General features: G+C 41.6%; 1 protein-coding gene across 2 annotated transcripts; it reads left to right on the forward strand.

Moving 5' to 3' along the window:
- The first annotated feature begins 99 nt into the window (after window positions 1–99).
- LOC144717675 (cyclin-J-like) lies at window positions 100–24,093 on the forward strand. Of its 2 annotated transcripts, none has more exons than XM_078593218.1 (5): window positions 100–251; window positions 4,280–4,490; window positions 18,756–19,055; window positions 19,798–19,957; window positions 22,304–24,093. In XM_078593218.1, the coding sequence occupies exons 1-5, from the start codon at window positions 183–185 to the stop codon at window positions 23,031–23,033; spliced, it is 1,470 nt and encodes a 489-aa protein (XP_078449344.1). In that variant the 5' UTR covers window positions 100–182; the 3' UTR covers window positions 23,034–24,093. The 2 variants fall into 2 exon arrangements, with proteins under 2 accessions (XP_078449344.1, XP_078449345.1); XM_078593219.1 differs by having other exon boundaries at window positions 22,307–24,093.
- Window positions 24,094–25,524: the final 1,431 nt, after the last annotated feature.

The following is a 25,524-nucleotide window of genomic DNA, read 5'->3' on the forward strand; positions in this document are numbered from 1 at the left end:
CTATTGGTTTACACCGCTCAAGTCCCCTCCCAACCACTTTCCCCCCTCCCTCCCTCGGCGACACCGCGCGCGCGCGCGCGCTGGGGGGGTGGGGTGCAGGGCACCGGTTTCCGTTTCCGGGCGTGGGGCGACTTTTGACGCGCGGCAGCGGAGGCTCGGCGGGGCGCAACGCACATGGCAGCATGGACCGCGACGCACTCTGGTGGAAGGGGCAGCTCGCGGCCGACGTTAACCAAACGCTCCGGCTCAAGGTGTGTGTGGTGGTGGTTTCCTCCTAACAACATCAATTCGCTGTTACGTTGTATATACAGAAAAAAACCGAACGGCGCGTCGCTTTATTTCGTGAATTCCACTCGTTTCATTAAAGCATCGGTTTTGACTTTCTCGATTTTCCACGCCGCATAGGCGGCGCTGCGCGCCGATTGGCTGCGGCGTGTCGCGTTGGCCAATCGGAACGCGTCGCGGCGGCTCGCTGCCTGCGCTCCGGCCAATGGCGTGCGCGGAAGCGCGAGGGCGGCGCGGGTGCGTGGTGGGGAATGTAAACGTGGCCGGCACGGAAACAACAAAAGGGGGGCCTTTTAAACCTGGCCACGCGCTTTGTCCCAGACCGGGGAGGGTGATAATCCACAAAGAACGTTCGATAAATGTTTTGTTTTAAGCGTAGTCGCTTAGTGTAAACGCGCGTCCTTGACGATGTCTTCAAGTTGTGCCTCTCTTTGACAAATCAAGATTATACCGACGATTTGAGACTGGGTTTTGTGTGTTTAACGCTGCCACGCGGTTATGTTTAATTAATTAAATCGGTTCCATCAATTGATCTGTTGTTCACGAGCATAACTCATTGAGCGTCTCGAATGAGAATTGAATATCAATACCATACAGGATAGGGTATAAACATGAAAGACTATTCACAGTATAGAGTGACGATTTTAATATACATGTTACAAAGTGCCGCGTGCATGGGTGTGTTGTTGTACTCTTAAGGGAATTTAATGGAAGACATCTAAAATTACTAGTGGGTATGAATGCAGGTTTAGAATAAAGTTGTGTAAATATCGGTGATTAATATACTAAGCAATGTATCACAAAAGGGAGGAATGGTGGCACGGTGGTTAGCGCAGCGCGCTGTGAACCCGGCCATCTGGGTCGAGGCTTAATAAATCAGTGGCGAGTGATATCTAAACCGATTGTTGGCACACCAGCTACCAACCAGCATATGGACCAGCGCAGTATCGCTATAACGAATCCCCAGTGAACGATCTGGTGTATGGAGGCCGTGATCCAGCAGTGGCTTGACAAAGGATCGTCAATTAAATTAATGGCACGTACAAAGTGAAGTTAATATACTTTAAAACGAAGCAAGAAAAACATATACACAGCAAATTGGAATCTAAAGTATAGTTAAGAGTTGACGAGCTATACCGGGAAGTTAACGAGTTTAATAAATGTCATGTTCTAAGCCAAACAATGATTTCATGTTTATGCCGGTCCTCGCCATTGGAATGTGGATCCTCAACACGGACTCGTCAATGACCACACATACGCATGTTTGATGCTTTACAGGGATTGTTGTTACCACTACGCGGCGGTCAGCCGTGTTGAATCCTGGCTCAATACTCACATCATTGCCACATTACTGACGTTTAAGTGCACTAAAGTCATTTGAGTAGTCCTTGATTTACACCGTACATGATGCCCACTGTAAACTGCTTATCTCTTGCGAATGCCTGATCCGCGGCCTTTAGAGAGGAGGCTTTTTTTAATCGTTGGCCATATGCCTTCATTGCGTTACAGCCAGCTGTTCAAACACTCATCTCGGTCAGGGCGCAAGCTTATGTGCAGTGTGAAGTGTTTTATTGCTTGGTCTGTGGTGAACCTGTGTGACCGAATATTTGAGTGACTTTGAAGAGTAGGAATTGTTAATCTTGCCGTTGAAGATCACTGTGTTTAACTCAACACATTGTGCGTCATATGCTATGAAGAAGGGCCATTTACCGAAATGAAGCCGATCATAGTTCTATATATAGTTTTATTTTTAGGCAGTGTTAATTGACGTATTCGATATTGCCAACGCAGCACCACAAGATTAATGAGTTTTTTAAGGCGTTGTGTGTGCAAGCGGTGGTTGGCATTAGCACTGCTACAGAGCACAGTAAGAATGAAATTCACAACTGGTCGTAAAGTTAAATGGAGTTTTTTTTACATGAAAAGCAAGTGGGTGGGGTGGAAATTTCTGTTGTGCATTGTCAGACACTCAGCCAACTCAGGTGTGGTCAGGGCATTATTTTATTTAAAAAAATATAACTCGCCCATTTTCTGAATTCCAAGTGGTTATTGAGCCAGTGTAATAGATTTGGATTTAGTGTTAACTATCAAGTTAGAGCCATCCCCAAAACAGTGTTGGAAATATTTTTTCCACACTAATCTCGGTGCACCATTTTATTAAATGTCTCACTGCGAGGAATACGAGGATTTAATTCGTTCTACATGGAACATTTTCAAATCCACACTGTGGAAGTACATGAAAAGCATAGTGGTTTACGAAGAAAAATACCCGTAATTAAAAATACTGCTGAAGCAGCATATCACATGGACATCTGGCAAGTCATGGGTTGGTCCTTTTAGCATAATTTTCTAAATATTCTGCAGTTAAGGTTCATCATCATTTTATATAATAAAGGTCTCGCCTGTGAATTATAGAAATTACGTATGGATTTATTTGTCGTACTTGTGTTTAGAATGTGTTTGCGAGCATTTTAGGCCCCAATTTAAAAACATAATAACTTCAAATTGCTGCCTGAAATTGCTTTAACAAAATGGTACTGAAATCCCATGTGGTGTTTTGTAATGATGTTAATGAATGGGATGTAATGGTGGGCTAATTATTCCAGTGCTGTGTGAGTAGGGTGTGACGGCGTCCCCTCCCTTCACTCTGCCTGGTCTGCAATCACAGATTAAGGGAAAAGTGGTGTGCCTTAATTTTTTCCTCCTCCCTGCTCGGTGCTAGCTCATCTGGCTACTCAATAGGGCGACAGCTCCACTGTAATCAATCAGGCATGGCAGGCTCTCCCAAACAGCTGAGAGTGACCCTGTGATTGGAAACATGATTACACAGGCCACTCGGCACACAAGGATGGGGGAGGCTGCCACTATGGTCTTAAATCTAAACTAAACTTTTAATAATTTCAGCATGTTGCCACATTGTCCAATATTTTTCTGTGGTTATCAATCTGCCAGATGCAGGTCCAAATTATTTAATTGCATTTTATAATCTGTAATATGAATGAATACATTGAGGGTTCTGTTGTGAAAATGGCACTTAAAAGGCAGGCATTGCTACCAGCATGTAGTTGTTTCATATGAATCTGCTTCGTTTCTTCCATGTGGTTTAAACTATCTGTGTCCCGGAAATGTCAGCTATATAGTTGAATTGATGTGTAATGTACTGTATCTGTGTGCATATGGTGATTGGAATAGGGCCCAATTCTGGGTGACCTAAGTGTCCTGGTTTCCAAGTAAAGGATTACCCGAGACACATTTTCTGGTGGCAGTGGACCATGCAGTTGTGCCTAGAGGCGCTCACAGCAGCAAATGAAGAGGTTTTAATACATCCGACCTTCTGAAGGACCAGGGCAAAAGGTCATCCGGAGAAAACATGGTGTTCTGTCCTGCGTTTTGTAAGGAAAGCAGCTTCGGGTATTTTGTCTTAATTTTTGTGTTTAGCCCTCTCTGTATGGCTGGATATGTATGACTTTTTTTTTAAGAATACAACATTTACTGAACAAACATAATATTTCAGTATAGTGCCTATAAACTTAAAGGATTGTATAAAAATAATTGTTACATATTTTATGTGAATTCTAGACGAAGAAGTACTGCTGAATTGCATAAAAACAAATGATCGAAAAACTGGAAAATAACTTGTAAACATTTGATCAACTTTATTTTCCAAAGAAAAAAAATCATTCCGGTAATATGTAATTCCTAGGTGACGAAATGAACTAAACTTTTAAGGAAAATGTATCAAAAGTGTTGCATGCAATGTAACTAAAAACAGGCTGATGAATTATATTAAATATAACATTACTTCCCCCCCCACCCCTGTAGATACTGTCGTGAAAGTTTTAATCCAAGAAGGGGGATGATAGGTTTGTAGGTGTGTTGCAGGCATTCCCTAACAATTTGGCAAACCGGTTTTTTTAATTGTGCCGTGAGTTTTAAAGAGGTGATGCATTGTGGCCTCTGGTGTGGTCTGGTTGTGTGTGGCTGACGCATGCAGGAGCTGAAGCTGCCGGCGTACAGGGCGCAGTCACCCCAGATCAGCCTGCGGAGATTCTTTGCCGACTTGCTGGCAATACTGAGCAACCGCTTCAAGCTCTGCCCGACGGCGCGCCACCTGGCTGTCTACCTGCTGGATCTTTTCATGGACCGTTACGACATCTCCGTCAAGCAGCTCTACATTGTCTCCCTTTCCTGCCTTGTGCTAGCAAGTAAGAGCTCTTCCCTTCTGATTCTCTTCGGCATGTTTTTTTGCACGTGTCTATTTTTTATTCTATTTCAAATTCTGTTTCACGTGTTTTCACTGTTAAATTGTGCAAGTGGTTTTGGTTATTTTCCCAGAATGAGTTGTACCTGGACATTATCTGATTGATCTTTTCACCCATGCATCACCTCACTTTTTTTATAAATATATGAACCTTATGGCGTGACACCAGGGTCCCATAAGCCCCCAGCTCTCGCATAAACATTATATTATAATGTAAACAAAAACTTTGCTCTTTTTTCACCAATGGGTTTGAAGGATGGTGGCAAGTGTTGTCTTGGTAAACTATGCCTTTAAAACTGAAAACTACTTACCTGCAGTACCTCTATTTAAATAAACTATCGAAAAATAATTAAAATAATTTACACCCCTCTGTCAATCATCGTTTTTCTCAGTGTCGATTTGTGAACACACTTTGTAAACAGTACGTAAAATATTACGCGTTTTCAATGCGCTGTTCATATTGTAACAAGCGTTCATATCAACGTTCCTCTACAGAGTACTACTGCTCTTATACGCATTGATACGAGCGGTATGTGGGGACTGGCTGAACCGCAAAAAAAACCTATCTGCACCGATGCATTACGGACAAGAGAAGTATTATCAAACAGGAGGAATTAACGGTGCAACGCATCTCATCTGTTAATTATCTGCAGGTATTAGGATTGTTAGCGATTGATCCTGGCTGCAGATATTGGTAGGTCACAAATTATAATGAAGATAAGAGAGCAGTTTCACTGTATTATGCATACCACTATGACAAATAAAGGACTTAAGTCGTGTAGGCAATTTGAGCAGTTTTGGATGAGACTTATGATCCTGCCCATACCCGAGCATGGAGTGCATTCACTTGTTCAGCTCTTCTGCGCATTTGTCCTCGCTGGGCTTGACATGACAACAGAATGATCCGTGCTAGGTGGGTTGCAGCGTTTGTGCGCGGTGGGACGGAGTCGCCAAAATTAATTAATTACGACTTTGACTTTCGTTTATTTGGGACCCCGGGGTCCCGCCATAAGGTTCATATATAGCTGTTTCATTTTAAGCGACTGTTTAGAATATATTTTGCCTATTTACAAAGTAATGGAAAACAAGTGAAGCATGCCGGAAAAAAAACCCAAATTGCTTCTCTGGGAAACTTAATTGTGGTGTCATTCAAATGCTGTTTTTTTTCTTATCGCATTGATTAGTGTTGCCTTTCCATATCTGGCTGGAGGTGATTCGTGGGGGTTCACGTTTTCACGGTTCCAACAATGATGCTTTTTTAATGTGTGCCTCTGGGCTGGAGGGGGCTTCACAGGGGATATCCTGAGGGTCTCTAGAAACTTGTCTTGTTCATTCTTCCATGACATGAAACCAGAATGCCAGAAGAAGTGGCCATTGTAATTCAACCTTAATTCTGTTTTCTACAGGAGTGGTTGTCAACAAGTTCTAAATGTTGGTTTATTTTAACATTAGCTCTATTCACCGCAAGTCCCAAATTGTATCCCTGCCTTTAACATATTTGCAGTTTTATTCAGAAACCACAAACAATTGGCCATTGATGGTTTCGCAAGATAATTAATTGATCATTTTTGTGGTTTTGCTACAGGATGCACAACAGTTGTTTGTGTGTTTAATCTGATTATGGTATAAAGTTGGAAATAGTTAATATTTTAAGGATGTTCCTGGTGATTTACTGTCTGTGGCTTCCATTGTGAATGTGTCCTGTACCTTTTTACTCTCACATGGCGCATCTCTTTGGCTTTTTGAATGCCATTAAGTGACAAATGAATTTGCTGAAGCGAAATGCTCCAAAAAAGAAATAGGCTTGAAAGTGAGCTGCGTTTGAGCTTAATTATATGCGGAGATTGTGTAGGAAGCGAAGCCTCCATTGTTCAATTGGAGTCGGCAGAGAGGAAAGCCATATGGTCCGGTCCTGCCTTTTTATATGCCACGCCATCCCAGACGGAGCCTCCCCCACGTGCTGAATAGAATCTCTGGCAGTCTGATGGTATTCATGCGCAGATAGTGGCTGGAGGGGTGTGCATGGCTGAGCAATCAGCTGTGACTCTAGGCGCCTGCAATAATTAGATTCGTGGATCAGGGTGAGCTTTATGGCCCAACGGGCTGGTGCCATGTGTGGCATATGGGCATCGGACTTCTATGGTTGCTTGTACCCATTAGCAAGAACATTCCCCCCCGCAATCTCATTTGTTCAGTCCTGAATTTTCTCACATTGTCGCAACTTTGGCAGCTTTTTCCTATGGGACTTGTTTGATTTGTCTTTTATGTGTGATCTGCAGGGGGAAAAATCTTGCCAAATAAACTCTTATAGGGAAAGCACTGCATGTGTGTGGATCGCAAAATCAATTGGGAGCTTGGATTGCTTTCAGTACAGTTGCAAATTATTTTTGCACAAAGCAAACTTAAGTTTGTGCTGTATTGCATCAAATTTAACTTTTCTATTTTAGTGATGATTTCCACCCCTCAATACCAGCCTTAGATGCACTCATTTATTATTCATATAATTGGAATAGTTGTTTATTTACTTGATTGAAAAATAAATAATTTATGTTTGTTTTGGTCTACTAGTATCTGTTTATCTGTGGATCATTTTGTCATTTTATTTGTTTGCTTGTTTGTGTTAATTATATCAGGGGCCAAGACATGGGTTGGTAAAATGTCTTTGTGGCCTAAGCCGTAACGTTTGAGAGCCATTTTTCACTTGCCATCTCTGCTGTGCTCCCCTTCACTCGTTATTCCAAGTAAATCTGTTGATCGTGTGCTATGGGGCAGGATTTCTCGTCCATATATATAACAACAACCGACTTCCAAAATAGTGTCAGGGATGTTAATGTTTTTGAATGGTTCCAGTTTATCTCGCAAATCGGATGCAGATCACAACTTGGCAAGAAGCCTTGGCTTTGCGTCGTTGTGTTGTGCTACTTTTCGTATCCGTATCCACTACATAAAAGAAAACATTAATATGCTTTCCATATGTAATGTGGTGCAAGTAAATTGATGGAAAATATAAATGGGAAGAAGGAATTTAATTACTTGAACAAGATCAAAATGTTGTGTGTGCACAACTTAAATGTTGTTTGACATTTCTTGAAAAGCAATTATAATCCAGTGTGTTTTCACTGAAGTCGACCCTTTTTTAGCATCCATGGGGGAATTTCCATTACGAATGGGCATTCCTGGGGAGTTCAGGGAAAGCAGGTGAGGGTGTACGTTGCTGTCCCTGTTTTCTCAAGGACTTGTGGGAGAGAGTTTCCATTTTACACCAGTGTAAAATAGTTTCTCACAGTGGCTGTGCACGGTCAGACAGAGCAGCGATGAGCCAAAGTAGAGAATGGATGGTTTGGTAAATCCATGAGCATTACTTGCTTGAGACCTTGAGCCTGGAGTCTGCTGCCTTGATACTCATTCTCTCATGCTGTCATGTTGATGCAAACAGAAATCGGAATCTTTAAATAGAAGTAAAACAATTGCAGCCATTATTCATCCCAATGTTGGACGAAGGCCTCATGCAATGTTGTTTACGGAGGTTGTTTGACCGTACTTTTCCACCTTGGTCATTGTGGATTTGTGAATGCGGAGGGGGGGGTCGTATATCACTTGACACTGATGCCAGCTGTAGCCCCAAACCCAACTCTGATAGGTGGGCCCAAAGTGTAGTGTAGTTACCGCAATTAGAACCTTTGTATATTACACAAAAGTTGCCTTTAAAATTTAGCATTATTTTGTTATTTAAAACTGTTTCATTATTTATTTGTAGGTGAAGCCTAGACAAGAGATGTGTATCCATTTAGTGATGGTTTAAATGTCATTAAGTTACTTTATTATATATTTCCAAATTTTTATTTTCCAATACAGTATTCAGTTTTTAACCACTAAATTAATCACTGTTGTAAATGTGAAAATTCGTTTATTTTAGAGTAGTTTTGAAGATCATTACAAATAACATTTGCAAATTTAGTTACTTTTGTTACCTTTGTAAAATGTTTTACCCATATGGTTAGGAAATGTCCCGTGAACGAGGGCTTGTGTTGGCAGTATGTAACTTTACTTAGATTGTATCTGAATGATATCACCACAATCATAATTTTTTAAGTGTGTCATATCAGAGTAAATGTGCAATTTGAGGCATTTCATTCTTAAATATCTTCCCCGAACATGTTTTTGTTTATGTTGATACATGGGTGTCCATTAAATGTTGTATAGACATGTGCCATTTATTCAAACAAATATTTAGAATATCTATAGGATGGATAAGCATGCATTTGGCCTTTGAAGAAATTGGATGATACTCACCAAAAGGATAATGTATTTGTCCTTTATATTTTTAGATTGAGTAATTTTTGGAAGCAGTGTATATATAAATTGCAAAGTTGTGATTATGTGTCTGTTCAAAATGTTTAGCGTGCTTCCCGACATGCGACTGAAATTTTGGGGGGGGGGGAGCTCAATAATGCATACATTTTTTGCACGGCAAGTGAGTTGCGACGTTAAATCTGTCATGTGACCCGCGCACGTGGAAGCGTAACGCATTGTAGTGTAGTGGTTAGCGCGCTGCGCTACGAACCTGGCGACCCGAGTTCGATTCCCGCTCACGACCACCACCTTTGACGATTATATTAACCGCTCCTGGGCCTCCCCTAGCCTCAAACGAGTACCGGTAAGTGGTGTGGTGTGTGAACATCGCCACTGGGGAGACAAAGGCGGCCGGGCGTGGTGAATCCAAGTCCCGGGCGAAGCTGGGTAGTAAAGCTAGTTCTCAATAAACCACATGATTGATTGATCCAATTACAGACAGTTATTATCATATCCAATTACAGATAGTTATAGTCATTAACAAATGGTAATGCAATACATAAATCACCATCACATGGCACCAGTGGTAAGAGCTGAATGGAACCCATTCTGTTTTTGAAAATGGCAATTTTTTCAACTTATACGAATATATATTGATTCGAATAAGCGGAGCGAGTCTTCCTGCTTCTAATTGAAACCAAATATGGCATGGAATTACACGGATTGTTACAACCTAAGACGATTCCAAATGTTTAAAATAGCAGAAAATATATCCGTGGTGAACATATATTTTCAAGCGAACATTAGCGACATTCTTCGAATCTAGTTTTTATTAGGGACATTTATTTTGTCATGTAAAGGTACAGCACTGCAAGTACTGCTCTCAACACTGATGGTGGGAAGGGCTTCCACCAAAGCGAGCTCGAGAAAAGCCCCATTAGGGTGGTTTTTGACATACCCTTAAATGATCCATTCGTAAAATCAGTGCAAAATTCCTATTCAGAACGAAACTTTATAACCTTAATATTATTACGCTTATTTTTATAAAGGTCTGAGTGTAGTAAAGTATTTGTTTGTAAACAATTGTGTATATTGCAGTACTTCATTCATTTGAATGCAGCTTTTGATTCACTCTTTAGTATAAGACACATGGTGTTGTGGAGCATTACAGGAAAATAAATTGACCTCCATTCTGTATCACCGGATACAAAAAAAATGTGACTGTCAGCCTCCAGGCCTTCCAGATCAATATTATCCAGCAGCATTTGTTTAAACAACCAAATTTAGGACCATTTTCAACCTTTTGGGCCTCGTGAGCAGAGTCAGAATTCTTAAACAAATACTGGTGGGTGGCCAGATGTTATTGACAAGAGCACTCCCGTCGAAACTATTTGTGAATGCACAATTTATTTTTAGTTTCCCAGGCTGACAGACTAAACGTTGCTACTTTTTTTGTAAATAATTTAAGTTTATCATCTCACTATAGTTTAATTGTCCACCACAATAGTTTTGTATTCTAAAATCCACGCATTCTGCTTTCTCTGGTGACACAATGCACACTGCTCTTTTTGGGCTGATGTATCCCTCCACTAACTTGGGCTGGAAGGGAATGTTTGCATTTATGTGAGAGGCTGCAATCCGATCAGCTGCTTTCCTGCCAACAGGAGTGAGGCCACCCCCTTTGTCTGGCTTTAGCTCAACATGCTTATCTGTACAAACAAAACCTGACTTCCTGCACTATGTTTACCAAACTGCTGTCACGTCTAGCTTTTGGTCTTTCCACCAGCATGTGGCTATGATAGCAGGAATTCGTCTCGGAGCTACCACTGCATCATACATTTCCCTGCTCCAAGCACTTTGTACAAATATGCATTGCGAAAACAAATTTAAAGGTTCTGCAGTTAAATACATCCTGCTTGCCTCGTCTTGGTAAAAGAGCAAGACGGGGAGTCCAAATCACGAGGGAAGAAAACGAGCTGCTGAAAACACTCTTATGATTGACCCGTAATGTTTGTTTTGTTAACGCGGACTTTAACTGCAGTGACAGCAGGCTGCTGCAGCCACACATTGAGCCGGCTATTATAGCACCACTTCTACGTTGCATTGTGAGACCATCCTATGGGTTCGTTTAAAATGGTTCTTGTGGCCTTGTTGCACCCACAGGCCGTGTTTTTACATGCTTTCGAATCGTGCTGTTGGTGGCTGCATTCCTGCAGTGCCAGCTGGTCAGCACTTTTGGCAGATAATTAAAAATGCTGCCGGACTCTTCCCGCAGCCTCCTGCTACTACAAACACATCAGCACAGACGCCACCAGCACCGCTCGCAGCTGACTGCACATTTTGGACACCCATCAAAAACGGTGGCTTCATGCAAAACTTCCCCGGCATTCCTGAATGGGCAAATCGCTGAATTTTCACATGCAGGGGAGCAAAGTTTTTGTCTGTTTTAGGCTCTTTGATTGGGGTCACCTTGCCTTTTTTATTCGTTGGGCTTTCAAGGCAGCAGGGACCCGTCGCTGGGCAGCTGTCTTCAGTAAAGTGCCTTTTTATTTCCTACCAAGAGGAGGGAAGGGGACCGTAGGTGGCAATAAAAGCAGGTGTCTGATTACAGCCTCTTCTGCCCACCCCACCAACAACCACTTCCCTGCTGCTATTCACTTTATCACCTCCCTGCAAAAATAAGATTTACCTCCACGAGCAAGGAGTGGTTTTAATTGTTGGCCTTTCACATCAAAGTGCAGAATGCTCCTCAGTTTTGTGAGCCGTATGACAATAGTTCTAAAAGTTAGAATCTTTAAGCAGCAGGCTTTGAATGAAAAAGACTGAAAGAATTGTAGTGTTATATTTTTTTTACAGTACTACTAAACATTGCAAAAAAGTACCAGGGCATTGTGAGGCTTAGATTTGTTTTCTTGCTACAATTACTTGGCAGTTACTTGGGTAGTGATTTTACGAATCAGAATTGGAATTACTGTACCTATTTTCTTGTCATGTTTCTCGTACACCTTTATTTTCTTTTAAGAAAACTTTTCTACACAAATTAAGTAAAATTGTAGTCGTTGAAAATGTATTAAAGTGAATATTTAGTTCAGGGGATGAAGGAAAAGTAAAATATTACAACTTTCTGTCTTTTAAAATCAGTGGTCTCTGCCTTCCATCTGAGAAACTGGCATGCAAATAAGCGCCTGAATAACTTCTTACGTGGTACTGAACTCGGGCTTGAGGACTTCCCCAAATACTTCAAAGTGATTCTGGATCACAGCCTCGCATACAGCCAACATCCGATGAATACTGCTGCCAAGATGGAGAGTTGCAAAAACGTAATCCGCAAACTAGCCAGGAACAGCTGGGGGAAGTGGATGCCCACACCCTGTGGACAGCCACCTCCTAAGCTTTCATTACCTCACCCGTATGGGCAGGTAGCACACATGCATCATGTTGACGTGCAACTTAACACTGCAATGAGAATCGTCACAGGAGTGCTTAAGTCATCAGTGACAAAGGCGACTCCCCATCCTCGCGCGCATCACGTCCACGCATCACGCTACCAAACTCTCCAATGAGAAACAAATTATTGGAGAACACGACTGTGCGATGAAGAACCCCGTTTTTCCTATTCATAAAGAGAACCAAAAGTCTCAAAAATGCCACCTGAAGTCGTCATCGCTTCAAGATTTTGTCTGAAGCTGCCAATGAAGGACCGCCTGAGATGTGACTGTGGAGGGGAGAGATCCAGTATCTCTAAATAGTGAATGGCTGTGTTGTAAGAACCTTCTCCAGATGATTCACATTTTATTTTGTCAACATGAGCCATAGAACGAATGACAAATGTTGGCATTTACCTTCAATGCTCGTTTGCAAGTTGTGCTAAAAGCATGGTGCGTGCTGATTTTGTGCCTGCTTTACACATTCAAACTTATCAACAGTTCGTAAAAGGCCAGTCTGCAGCACAAAGTGTGTCTGTGTGTAACTTGGTTGAGAATATTGTTAGTGCTTGTACAGCCATCAACCAAAGGTCGAGAGGTGAGGGTAAAGGAAGCTTGTATCGTTTTACTTGGAATGTGCGGAAATGTCTGAAATGCACTTACTGGGTTCCAATGGATATTTGGGTTTTGCCAAACTTCATAAATGAAGGAGTCACTTGGATCCATTTTTGCAAAATCTAATATTAAGCTATATACTCTTTCTGGGCGTATTCAATTGTATTATCTCCCCGAGTTTTAACTTGGTAATGTGGCTGACGAGTCAAGAGAACTTCAAAGGTGCATGGTCTCCCATTTTGTTAGTGTGTAACCAATTAATTTTAGTGCATTTCGGGGATATTTAATATCTGCAATATGCTTATAAATGCGTTGGTGTGCAGTTTCTTTGGATACATGTGTGACTAATACTGTACATTTCATGTGAATTTCGTGAACGAATGTCGGTGAAGGTTTAAATTAACTGCATGGAACACAATGTATTGTGACTGTAAAGGACATCTGCTTCGGGCTATTTTTACTTGCATTATGGAGCGCAAGTTGTGTCTTAATTCGTTCGAAGGTATATCATCGTCGTCAGATTCTATTTGACGGTGTATGTTGCCGAAAAATATTCGGGTTATTTTATGTTGATGAAAAATCATGGCATCTTGTGCCAATCCCGATCGTGTAACCTAGGTTTCCTAATGTGTGAACACGTCGTTTATTTGTGACGCTCTCAGTGGCTCTTCTCTGCCGGCTTTCAAGATGAGCAAGGCTGTGTGACTCTCTGTACCACGATGTAACTCTGTAGAGCCATTGAAATGCAAGAAGCTCAAAAGGTTGTCTCTTGATAGCTTGCAACAAGGGCCGTTTTCTCTCCTCCGTTTATCAACACAGTATGCAGGAGAATGTTAATGTGGGTAATGTGTAGCGTGCAATTATGAACATTGATAATACAACCACTGCTGTAGACTTTGCAGAAAATTATCTAATTTGACAGGCACATTAATTGCAATATTAGGGAAAATTAGTTTGAGCTAATGCCAAGCTGATGTGTCACGTACAACTTCCAGCCATGTTAAATGTGAATATTTGGTTAAGCATACCTCTCGTAAGAAAGTTTTCATGTAAACAGGTAAACATGTACACGAGCAAGTGCTTTTTTCCCCACCCTACAAAATATTGATCACTGTATAAAGGTTATCGACTTTCTGAGAAATATCCACGTGAAATGGCTTTGACTAGAGCACCTATTTCATGTTTGCTCACACAGTGACCTTGAGGACTGAGTTATATGTAACATCACAGAAGTGTGTGAGCATTCAGGCTCGCTTATCTTTTGCAGGGCAGGAAAATCAGCAACTGAATTGGCGCACCTCATACAATAATCTTCCTGCCAGCAGCACATGCACTGCACAGACCTATCAAGGGTTTCTGCATGACAAATATTGTACCTGATTTATACCTCTTGGTCGTCTTGTAATTCCTGTTCGTACATTAGGAACGTGGCGACATAAATAACTTATACTAGACCGTGTTTGCACCTTTTGTATACATCATGTTTATAATAAATTATCACAAACCCTTTTTCTATTAGTAAAGTTTCCAAATGTATCCCGTGCATGGCTGTCATTAATTTTTGAGCCACCGTTTGTAAATAGACAGGTTTAACTTGACGTCAAGTAAAAGTACAAGTTAGAATAAAAGTAAAATATGATTATAATATTTACCCGTTATATACATAATGTCATAAGGTTGTGTGTACAGTATTATATTGGTTTATGTATGTGCGTGTGTGTGTGTTTGAGGAGCGGTAGTGCAGCGGTTAGCGTGCTGCCCTACGAACCCGAGTTAGATTCCTGCTCACGGCCAACACGAGTTATCTGAACCGGTCTTGGGCTTCTCCTATGTCAACTCAGCCTCACCTGAGTACCCGATGAAGTGTGTTAAACATCGCCACTTGGGAAACAAAGGTGGTCGGGTGTGGTGCTGGCTACCCCCCCCACACCCTTGGGTGCCACGCCGGCCTTGATAGGTTCCCGCTAACCAGCACTTGCCCCAAAGAATCTCTAAAGGCGGCTATACGGGGGATCTTTGTCTTTTGTTTGTGTGAAAAGAAGGCTTGCTTCACTGCGTTTTAAGCACGCTTTGTCAGCTGTTGCTCAGACGAGGCCAACACAAGTGGCAGCCACAGCGCTTGCACGCCCTCGCTTAAAGCTCAGGGATCTCTGTCTCAGTCACAGCAGCAGCAGCTGCCGTTCTCCCCCCCCCACCTCCTCCTCCTCCCTACCCTATTGAAGTGCAAATGCAGCCACGCTCCCCCCCCTCTGGAGAGTCGCACAATGGCAGGCGGGGACGCGCCCGCTGCATTGTGCTCGCTCGGGCATGATTGGCAGCCACTCGGGAAATGGGATGCTGCAGCAGCGTGGCTTCCTGGAGACGGGGCTCTCTGCTGCCTGCTTTGCTCTCTGCAGGCTGAGGTTAACCCCCCCCCCACCCCGGCTCTCCAAACTCTGCCGTGCCTTTACCTACGTGACTTTACCGAAAAAACCTAAGAGTATGAATCCTTGCAGTCACGAAAGCTTCAAATCTAGAATCTCTGCCGTGCTCTTTGATTGCCCCCGGGGCAGCGCTGTCTGCACGAAATGATTTGGCAATTCGAGGAGGGGCAGGGGGCGGAACGCAGTATATTTCGGAAATCAGTTGCGCAGTGAAAGCATTAATTTCTACCATCTACTTGGGAACATTAGTTTAATTGATGTGGTGTTTTTCGACTCCCCTCTCCCCAACCTTGGGGTCTTTATGATCTGAGCTGTATAAATTGGCTGCGTGTGGTTAGTGATGGCATGAAGATGTAATTTTTTTACGCAATTAAATAGTTTACGTTTGTAGCAGTTGGTAAATATTTACACACGTCACGTAGATAAGCAAATCACGCACATAGATTAAAGTTATTATTGATGATTTTCGAAACATTACCAGTATTGTACTTTTTTAAAATCACATTTGCTGAGCACAGGCACAGAGGTAATGTCCAGCAACAAACAGCACTACTGAAATTGTAGTAGATGCCATTTCTTGTCTTGAGAGGTTTTAATAACTTGTGTAAAGAGACGACGTCTGAAGTGGGGAGAGCCTTTGCTGTTGTTGAGCTTCGTGTTTGTGTTTAGATATCACTTTGCCTTTGTGAACAATTAAGTGAACATTTGTGTTTACTACCTCGTCTATGTTTTAAATGGTATGTCCAAAACCATTCTCATATACGAATGCAAGTGTGCATGCAGCATGGTGGAACAATCAGTTGGGCCATTACATGGAAGTAAACATCTATTCTTGATTCCCGCCTGATCTTTTGTTAAATCAGAATGGTCTCATTCTCGTTAATGCAGGATATATAGCGATTCAACGCATCGTTGAATTGGAGGTGCTTCTGAGAATTTTTATAGCATTCTAAACGATCGGTTTAAATAGGGGAGTGTGCTAAGGTTGTCTGAATCGGTGTGCAACATTAATTGCTCCGTATGGGGGTATCTTTACGTGAACATTTAGTGTCAGGTCCATTGGCCAGATGTTGTCTGCCATAAATTGCATTCTTTTAATACAATGTTCCCTTTTGCCATTGGTGCTTGCTGTGAATACATATTCCATCCACTTGTATTGGATTTAACAAGCAATCTGTTTTACGTGCTTGTGCCGCATGACCCTGAGTAGAAAGCTCTTTTTATAAACAAGACGTGTGCCTTTCTTTATAGATCCTTTTTTTATAGGGCCTTATTAACCAAAGTGATGTGCTTCCAGCATCCACTGATCAGTCTGGTTTTTGTATTTTGTGCTTTACAATGCTGAGAAATGGTTGGCATCTACTGTAAATGAAGCGTGTTTGTGAAACCGCTGCTGGATGAGGGCCTTCCCGATAGTAGGTTTTATGGAGGTTATGTCATCAAACGTCACCATGCTGGCCGATTGGGGAGGGAGGTGAAGGTGGGGAGTATGTATATATATGGGAGCATAGTCTGGTACAACATATCATTTTGATTTACTACCCTCTGCTAGCCACAACGTAGTCCTCACAGCTGCCTCAAACAACCCGTATGATGCATAGTGGTTACCCATACAAGCAGTATCTAGGCTAATCCTTGGCTTCTAACATTGGATACGATTTGGTGCATTCTGGGTACTTTGGTCAAAAGGCCTTAGTTATTTAATTAACAAGAAAACAAACTTAAAGTATGTTGAATTCTTACATTCGTAATGTACAGCATAAGATGAAGCAAGTACTGTAGTGTTCTCACTTTTTTAAAACTAGGCATGGTAATTATTTTCATCGCTGTCTTTTAATTCATTTGGCCTGTGTCACACCCATTTGACTTAACATCACAACCCTCAAATCACTGCTCTAAATGCCACTTTACTGCAGCTTGGCACTTTAATACAACACGGATTTGAGTGCACCTGTGTGTGGAAACATGTAGTGTAGCACTTTAAGACTTAAAGGGGCAGATTTTATGTCTGAAATATGGATTTGGGTGCAGCTGAGTTGTAAGGAGTGGGCCCCTTTTAAGTCTGAAAGCAGAACGATGTCGCAGGATCATGCCATACTACGCATCAACTGCACACATCACCGCTTGTCTAGCTGCCTAAACATGGTTGGATTAGAGTGGTTTGACAAGTTTCTTTTCACTTTGTTTCCTTTCACAATATGTATTTTTTAAAAGTGTTAATGAGGCAGGGTATGGATTTAAATATCTATATAGGGACGTCTTTACTCACGAACTTTCAGATATACGAACAAACCTGTCCGTATGTTCAGTTGCCTGTTTGAACTATGAGTCGTAAGGTCAAATCGACTTGCGAACAGACCTGGAACCTTGTTCGTAAGTAGAGGAGTCCCTGTACATGCAGTGTCACTTTGCCTTTGGGATAAGAGTGCAGCAGCAGCATCGTGTGAGCAGAGCAATATGATTCGGGAGGCGACTGCGATTTGTATGCATTTTTTGGATTGGCAATGTGTGCGTGCGCTGGTTAATTGGCTTGGCATGGCGTAACTCAGCTGGCAGACATGTGTGTTTTATTTAAGGATAACGTTGCATTTCCGTATTTTTTTTTTTACAATTTGTAAATAAAGGGGGACTTTTCAGGCAAACGTAAAAATTATGTAACTCACAACTTTTTGAATCGTTCACTTTGATCATAAGTAAAGGATATAGTAATAGCTACCAAGGTCTTTCGGTTTTTAATCAAGTTTTTGTAAACACTTTGAACAGGAAATGTTAATGAACATGCAATGACATATATCCCTTTTGACATTTCCAAAAGAGTGATTGCGTGACTCATGTTCCATGCCATTGTACACCCTTGTTTACAATGAGTGTAATAGAGCACAAAACGTGTTTTTATACGTCACTACGTGAAGTATATTATATTGTCCAGACGGTTTGTTTTGCAAGATGTATACGAGGACGTTTCATGCCGCACCCATGATTTATTTGCTGTCCACGTAAATGTCATCAAATTGCGTGGGAGATTTCTTCACACACAGCATTGGGACATGAATATACATAGACATGACATGGATGTTTTGTAATCCATTTGTACAATTGTCTTTGGCATTCAAGCCAAAGACAAGTAATTGTCTCTCAAGTGAGCGATGGGGCAGTGGTCATCTTCATTGGTAGCCCAGAGGCAGTGTTGTAAATTCGATATACCCATATCTGGGGCTTATTCCACCATAGGATATTCATTGTTGGCTTCATTACACTGGAGGTGCTAAGTTAACCCCCTACCAAGGATTTAAACTTGTCCTCTTACAAATGTAATTCAAGCACTCGGTCCACAGTGCCGGGCCAGAGCCAATTCACATTGCCAGAGCCGTAGTAGAAATGTGGATTACATGACTTACCGAGTATTGAAATAATTTTGCGTTAATTTTCGTCATCTTCTTGCTCGCGTGCAAGGCAAGTTCGAGGAGAAGGAGGACCGTGTGCCCAAGCTGGACCAGCTGAACGCGCTGGGCTTCATGAGCCACATGAACCTGCGCCTGGGCAAGCAGGAACTGCGACAGATGGAGCTGCTGCTACTCGACTCGTTCCAGTGGAACCTGTGCCTCCCGACGCCGGCACACTTCATCGACTACTACTTGTGCTCGGCCGTCAATGAGACGGACTTGCACAATGGCTGGCCACTGCCTGGCCTGGCCAAGAGCCGCTTCTATATGGAGAAGTACACCCACTACTTCCTTGAGGTGTCTCTGCAAGGTGAAGGTTTCCTTATTTCCTTCTGTACTCTAATTTGTGTTACCTTCAGTATGACGATACTTCCGTGCCTGGCAATTCTGGAAGTATTTCTAAAGAAATTCCCTGAAGGCACCTGCTACTTTTCGGGCTCTGCACCATCGCTCAAGCAATATCTGTACCAGAAGCTTTACATTTTTGGGGGCTGGCACCTGTTTATTAAAGGTGTCCAGTGATTTAAAGCCATTTTTTCTGGGATTATTTTAAACAAAAAATATCCCAAGAAACAAATAGCTCTTGTATCGCGGCTGTTTAAACGATCGCAGATGAGTTTTAACTTAAATCATGAGAAAGATATTTAAAATAACTGAGGCACACTGCTGTCACTCAAGGAATGTCATTCCTTTGCTAACTTATTTAAAGTTTGAGCAAAACCGTCTGCGACACAGTCTTTAGGTATGTTTGTGCATACAAGATGTTTTGTGTTGTGTGATTAAGTTTGTTTAAATAGGTCTTATGTTACGGAGCCCATAATTTGAGGGAGCCTTTGTGTGAGGACAGTTCTTTTGTCAAACACTGGACCAAATACATTAATTTAATAAAATAAATTTCACCAACAACACTTATGACTAAATCATTTTCAGAAGATTTACTTGTTTTGTACTAAAGTACAATGAAGATGCATTCCTTACATTCACCATTCCACAAGGCAAATTGGTATGTCGTGTGAACTGACCATTTGCGGTGTGTGCATTGCCTCTTGCAGATCACGCGTACCTGAGGTTTTACCCATCCCAGGTGGCGGCTGCTTGCATTGCGGCCTCAAGAATCTGCCTCAACCTCACACCGTCGTGGCCTTCACATCTGCAGCGGCTCACCAGCTACACATGGGACCACCTGACTCCATGCATCGAACTCATGCTGCTGTAAGGCCCTCTTGCCATACTTCCCCTATTTTGTCCCTGTTGTGCTACTGCCATCATGTCATCAGGCGGAGTGTACATTTTTATTGCTTGCAGTCCTCAGATTAGGGAATGGCCCAAATCATTTTTCAGAGATGCCTTCAAGTACTCTTTGGTTCTTTCGGTAAAGTCACATAGGTATAAAAGCAGCAGACCATGCTTTCCCTCCTGATGATGGACGCTTGTGTTGCGCCCGGAACGTCGTGATTTATTTTATACCTATGTGACTTTACCGAAAGAACCAAAGAGTATGGGTTCTTGCAGTCACGAAAGCTTCAAATAAAAAAATGCCTTCAAGTGACCTGCTCCGTACAGGAGGGGGCAGCACTTTACCATTTGCTATGGCATAAAAGAATAATGTTTGGTGCATGACGACCTGATATTTTCATTCTCAGAGTTGGAATACAGTAGTCCCTAGGTTAACGTTTTTAATCCGTTCCATGAAAACTACTGTGAACCGAAATAACAGTTAATCGAATTTAGGAATTAAATGTAAAACAGAAAACAATGTAAACAAAGCCAGTTGAGGTCTAAACGCTCATAAATGGGCGTCACTGATGGGCTGAGGCATGCTCAGTCCATTTATGAGCGCTCCGATTGGCCGAAATTGGCGCCCACATGCATAACGTAAACATTTAGTTAATCTAAAATGTTAATGTTAGTCGAAGCCATGGGGTCCTATGGTAAGCGAAACTTTAACCGAAAAACCGTTAACTGATGTCACTGTTAACCGAGGGACTACTATATAGCCAAATTAAATGCCAAACCAAATTTCATGCAATGTTTTTTGGTGTCATTGGTGAACAGGCTGAGATCCTCAATTGACTATACTCAAGAAACTGGTTTTAGTACAAAAAGTATAAGATTAAAGATTGGATTAAAAATAAGCCCATCACATTGGTGTGAGATCATGATTGACCCATTTCTCCATGTTGGTACGTAGGATTATGCCATTACTATTTGTAGATGTTATTTTATATGGTTTGTTGGATTTCTGCAATGGTAGAACAGACGTTTACAGATGTGCTTATTTTGAACAGCACTGACAACTTGCAAATATGTACGGATGCGGTAATGTAAATGTTTGCACAATCTGATCTATGCAAAATTAAGCTCAATATTATTTTCAGAAAGAGAACATTTGTTTTAGGAACCAATTTGAATGCAGTAATTGTTTATTATGGATATGCCTCGAAAGCAGCTTTCAGAGTGGCCACCGATGTAAATCACACTCAAAACAAATGAAAGGCATTTTATGCTGCCTTTTTGAATGAAATAATTGCAGCACCATTTAATGATCCTTATTTTTTGCCAGTATCAAAAGGCTCCATGATGGAGCTGCCCCCCCCCCCCCCCCGAGTGACAAATGCTCTGATACGTGCATTGGCTTTGTACTCTTCGCCTTCTAGCGTTCGCTGGTCTGACACTGGCGCAACTAGGCCATTAAGAACGCTGTCTCGGGTCTAGGCCAATCCGTTTAAAAGACAATGCACATATATAATTATCAGCATTTGTTTGCATATTCACCATAAGTACATGTGGTTAATACAGACCTGATTCCTTGAAAAAGGTTCCTATTTGGTGTTTGAACATCTTACAAAGGTGCCTTGAGACATGAGTGGAAGGCGCTTTACAAATAAATATAAAATTATTATTATTAACACTTGTTGTATTGCCAGAAAGGGTAAAACCTGTTCTTATTTCTCATACAATTTAAGGAGTTTGTTTTCCATGTTAATTATTTTGTGTGTCAACATATGCATGCAATCGCCTGTCACAGTTTTAGATTGAGTAGCAAGTGTGACTCCCCTGTTTTAAGTCATTACACAACCCAGGCCCACTATTTGGCAGAGGAATTGCAAAATGATGCTCCAAACTGCAAATTACACTCCGGTGATGGAGCTGTTTTATGACATGAACGGCAGACAAACTTAAGAATAACTGAGCGAGCATTGGGGGTTTTGCCACCAAAGTTGTCGAACGGCTTGCCAAATTAGAAATGGACCCACAATGAATAATTTTAAGACTAAATATAAGATACTTTTTCAGATAACACATTCATCACTTACATTAAATGGACAAAAAAGAGACAGGTCCCAAGCACAGTTTAAAATTTCAAATGTTTTCTCATTTCTCCATGTATATTGTCTATACTGCATTATTTTTTTGCTTTGCATTTGGCCTTCAATCACTCCCTTACCGAGTGATTATATTGCTATTATCTCAAGTACCCGTTTGTTCTGGTGCCATGAATGTCACTGCGTGGGTGATGTGGAAAACTAATGATGATAAATGATTATTTTATCCCAGCAGAGCACATGAGAACGACACCAAGGAAGCAACCAAACAGAGCCCCCTTCACCACCACCACCACCACCACTCTCCCCAGCCGCACCGTTCCCAGGAGCTGGCGTTCCAACCTTCCAACGTCGCTCAATCGCCACAGATCTCGCTGCCGCTTATCCCACAGCCGGCGCAGATCTCGCACCCGGCCCTGCTGCATGAGTCGCCACAGATGGAACATTCGCAGCAGCGCTCGCAGCAGCATGCTCACCACCACCTGCACCACCACCCCCACCACCGTCACTCATTGCAGCTGATGCAGGGTGTTCATCTTCACGAGTCGCCGCAGCTGGGCAGCAGTGGCCACCTTCCGCATCCGACACAGCAGGCACAAACGTTTGGCCAGACTCAGATGTACGGTCACTCTGCTGTGGCAGCTGTTGCCTCCACGTCCACCACTTCCTCCTCATCATCAACATCATCATCGTCGTCTTCGTCGTCGTCATCCCTGCTTTCTTCGTCACACATGTTGCCTGGGCACCTGAGCCTGGCTGCTGCATGCGCGCCTGCCACCCAGGCCTACCCGCTTTCAGCACTGCAGGGCGCAGCCCACATCCTGCCCGCGCAGGCCCCGATGACCCTCGAGGTGTCTATGGTTGCCGACTCCACCAAGCCATTCCTCAGCGGACCCTACAACATGAGCTTTAAGATGTATGGCCACTACGGCGGCATCCCGACAGCCTGCTTCGAGCGGTAGCTTTGCAAAGAGCCCACCTGCAGCAAAGACCTGCTATTTTGTTTCATATTACCTGGGTTTAAGTCTGCCTCGTTGAAGATTTTTTTTGCCTTGTTTTACCTAAGACTACTGGGATGCTGCCATCATACGTCACCGCTCTGGGGAGGATGAAGTAAAACCTCGTTACAACACTATTCAGGGATAAGAACACTAATTATAGGTAAACAAGGTGGCAGCTATTGCAGAATCACTTTTTGGATTTGCTTTCGAGTTATAATTTTTCCCTGATTTCTGGTCAGTGCCAAATGCTGAGGGGGTGGAGGGTTAAAGGCAGGAACGAGTTTTCAGCTCTGTGCATGTTTAACGATCTTGACTAAGCAACGCAGCAATGCAAGTTTTTAAAGAAGATTTTTTGTAATGTTTCCTTGGCCTTTGCTGAGACTAGGTGCATCTGCGGTTGACTGGTTGATTGCTGTCATTTTGTAGTGTCCACAATTTTAGTTGGTATCTTCGCTGAGGGTTTGTCTTGCAATTGACTGTGAATTGTGAGGCATCCACGGTTTTTTTTCCAGGTTTGGAATTTGATACTTGAATTAACGAATTACCTCCATTGCGATGTTGCATTATGCTTTTGCACTGACATTTGTATAATGGATGGTGTAATTCCAGCTGTGATTATAGTCATCCCATCGATTCGGTGTTTTGTGCATTTCTTGATAAAAGAGTGCAATGCTAAAACGTTCAAATAATTGTTACATATGCACTGTTGTACGGTTGTGGTGACAAAGCATCCATCTCCAAATTGTGCATTCTTTTGGATTTTTTCTTTAAAATACATTGATCAAATATGGTATGCAGCAGACATTTTTGTGTTGGTCAACCGCCTAAATTGTCATTTCTAAATTTTAGCAATCAGCCTGCAACAAACAAAGTACCTGGCTGAATCAACTACTACTGATGTTAATTGTACATATGACATTGTATGCCCTAGCTGAGAATGTTGAATATTTTTTTAGCATTGGTAAACTGTAAAGGAAAGTATTTGCTACAAGCATTAAAGTTTTTCTCCCATTTCCTCTGACTTGTTTTCAATGCATGCTTTTTTTTACTTTGTCATGTATTTAAATGCTTGTGCTGATCATTGGTGCAGTTTTACCCACGGGTTTCGTCCACTGTATAATTTGGCATCGTTTGTAAACTAATAGCATTGTCATTTAAATTACCTCAAAGACCACTTGGTTTTCGACAAAAAAAAGATATTTGTGAGGTGTACATTTTTTAATTATGTTTTTGCATATTTTTTCATGGCCAACGTTTGTCAGTGATTTAGACTCATTAACGTTGCTTTTTTATTGTGTGTATCACGGTTTAGTTGTGCCTTTGCTGAGAATAGGTAGCTGCCAAAATTAATTTGGTTTTCATTTAAAGTTTGGTTTTATACAGGACCATAACACTTTCTGTTAGTACTGTAAGTGCGATATGCATAGATGAAAATAAAAGCTGTACAAGTGCTTCAGTTGTAAGCGGTTATTGCAGCTATTTGCTGTTGTACTTGCTAAGCTAAAGATTGTAATTTTGGTGGGCATGTTATTGCCATGTATTTCTGTAATATTTTCTTGTTGGCGTCTATATCACTGCTAATGGTGGTGACATTATTTTGCCATTCAATGTATCCATGTATTACATTACTACCAATTCCATTTTGTTTCTGTTGGATCACTGTATTATATGCAAATTAGATTTTTTTTTTTTGAAATTAGATACATTTTAGACGCTCAAGTTCAACGTTCTCTTTTTATAGACCATATTTTACATACTGTATTATGTTTGGACCTAGATTAGAACATATCCTCATTAATTTCTATTTGAAAGTAATACTTTTCCAAACAGATTCTGTCTATTTTTAATATCTGATGGCTGTGGTACATTATTGGTTCATTTTGTTTCTTAACTGTGCCTGCAGAAATTGGTCTGCATTTTAGGTAACCTGTTCACTACATCTACATTTCTTTCCACTACAAGTATATAACATGTTCCCAATTATTTGACACGCAAGGTGTGCAAATTGTCATGAGTTTGCGGTCTTTTGTGCGAAGAATTATGGAGCAACAATCACTGCTGTCTGATTGGATATTTGGAAAATGAATTATAAAAAAAAATGTTTTTTAGGAATATTTTTTTGATGTTTTAAAAAATATATATTGTAAATGAAAATTTGAATGAAGGAACCCTTTTGCAAAAATAATAATCCTCTGTAACCTGTTTTAATTTAAATGGCTGGCATTGCTTTGAAGTTCTCTCCCCAGTCAGTGGTAATTGTGTGTTTTGTGCCAAACTAGAAGAGAATTTAAACATGTCACTGGTAACTTTGTCGGACTGAATCTGTACAGCAATAAATAATCATGTTTAAAAAAATTAGGCCAAACACCATTTGGTCATACTCCAGTTAAAACGGATTGGACCATTGTAACATTTTCAATGGTGTTCACTAATGTTGGTGGCTATAGATGAC

The sequence above is a fragment of the Lampetra planeri genome, chromosome 4 (genome assembly GCF_965212315.1).
Source record: "Lampetra planeri chromosome 4, kcLamPlan1.2.h2, whole genome shotgun sequence".
NCBI classification, from domain to species: Eukaryota; Metazoa; Chordata; class Hyperoartia; order Petromyzontiformes; family Petromyzontidae; genus Lampetra; species Lampetra planeri.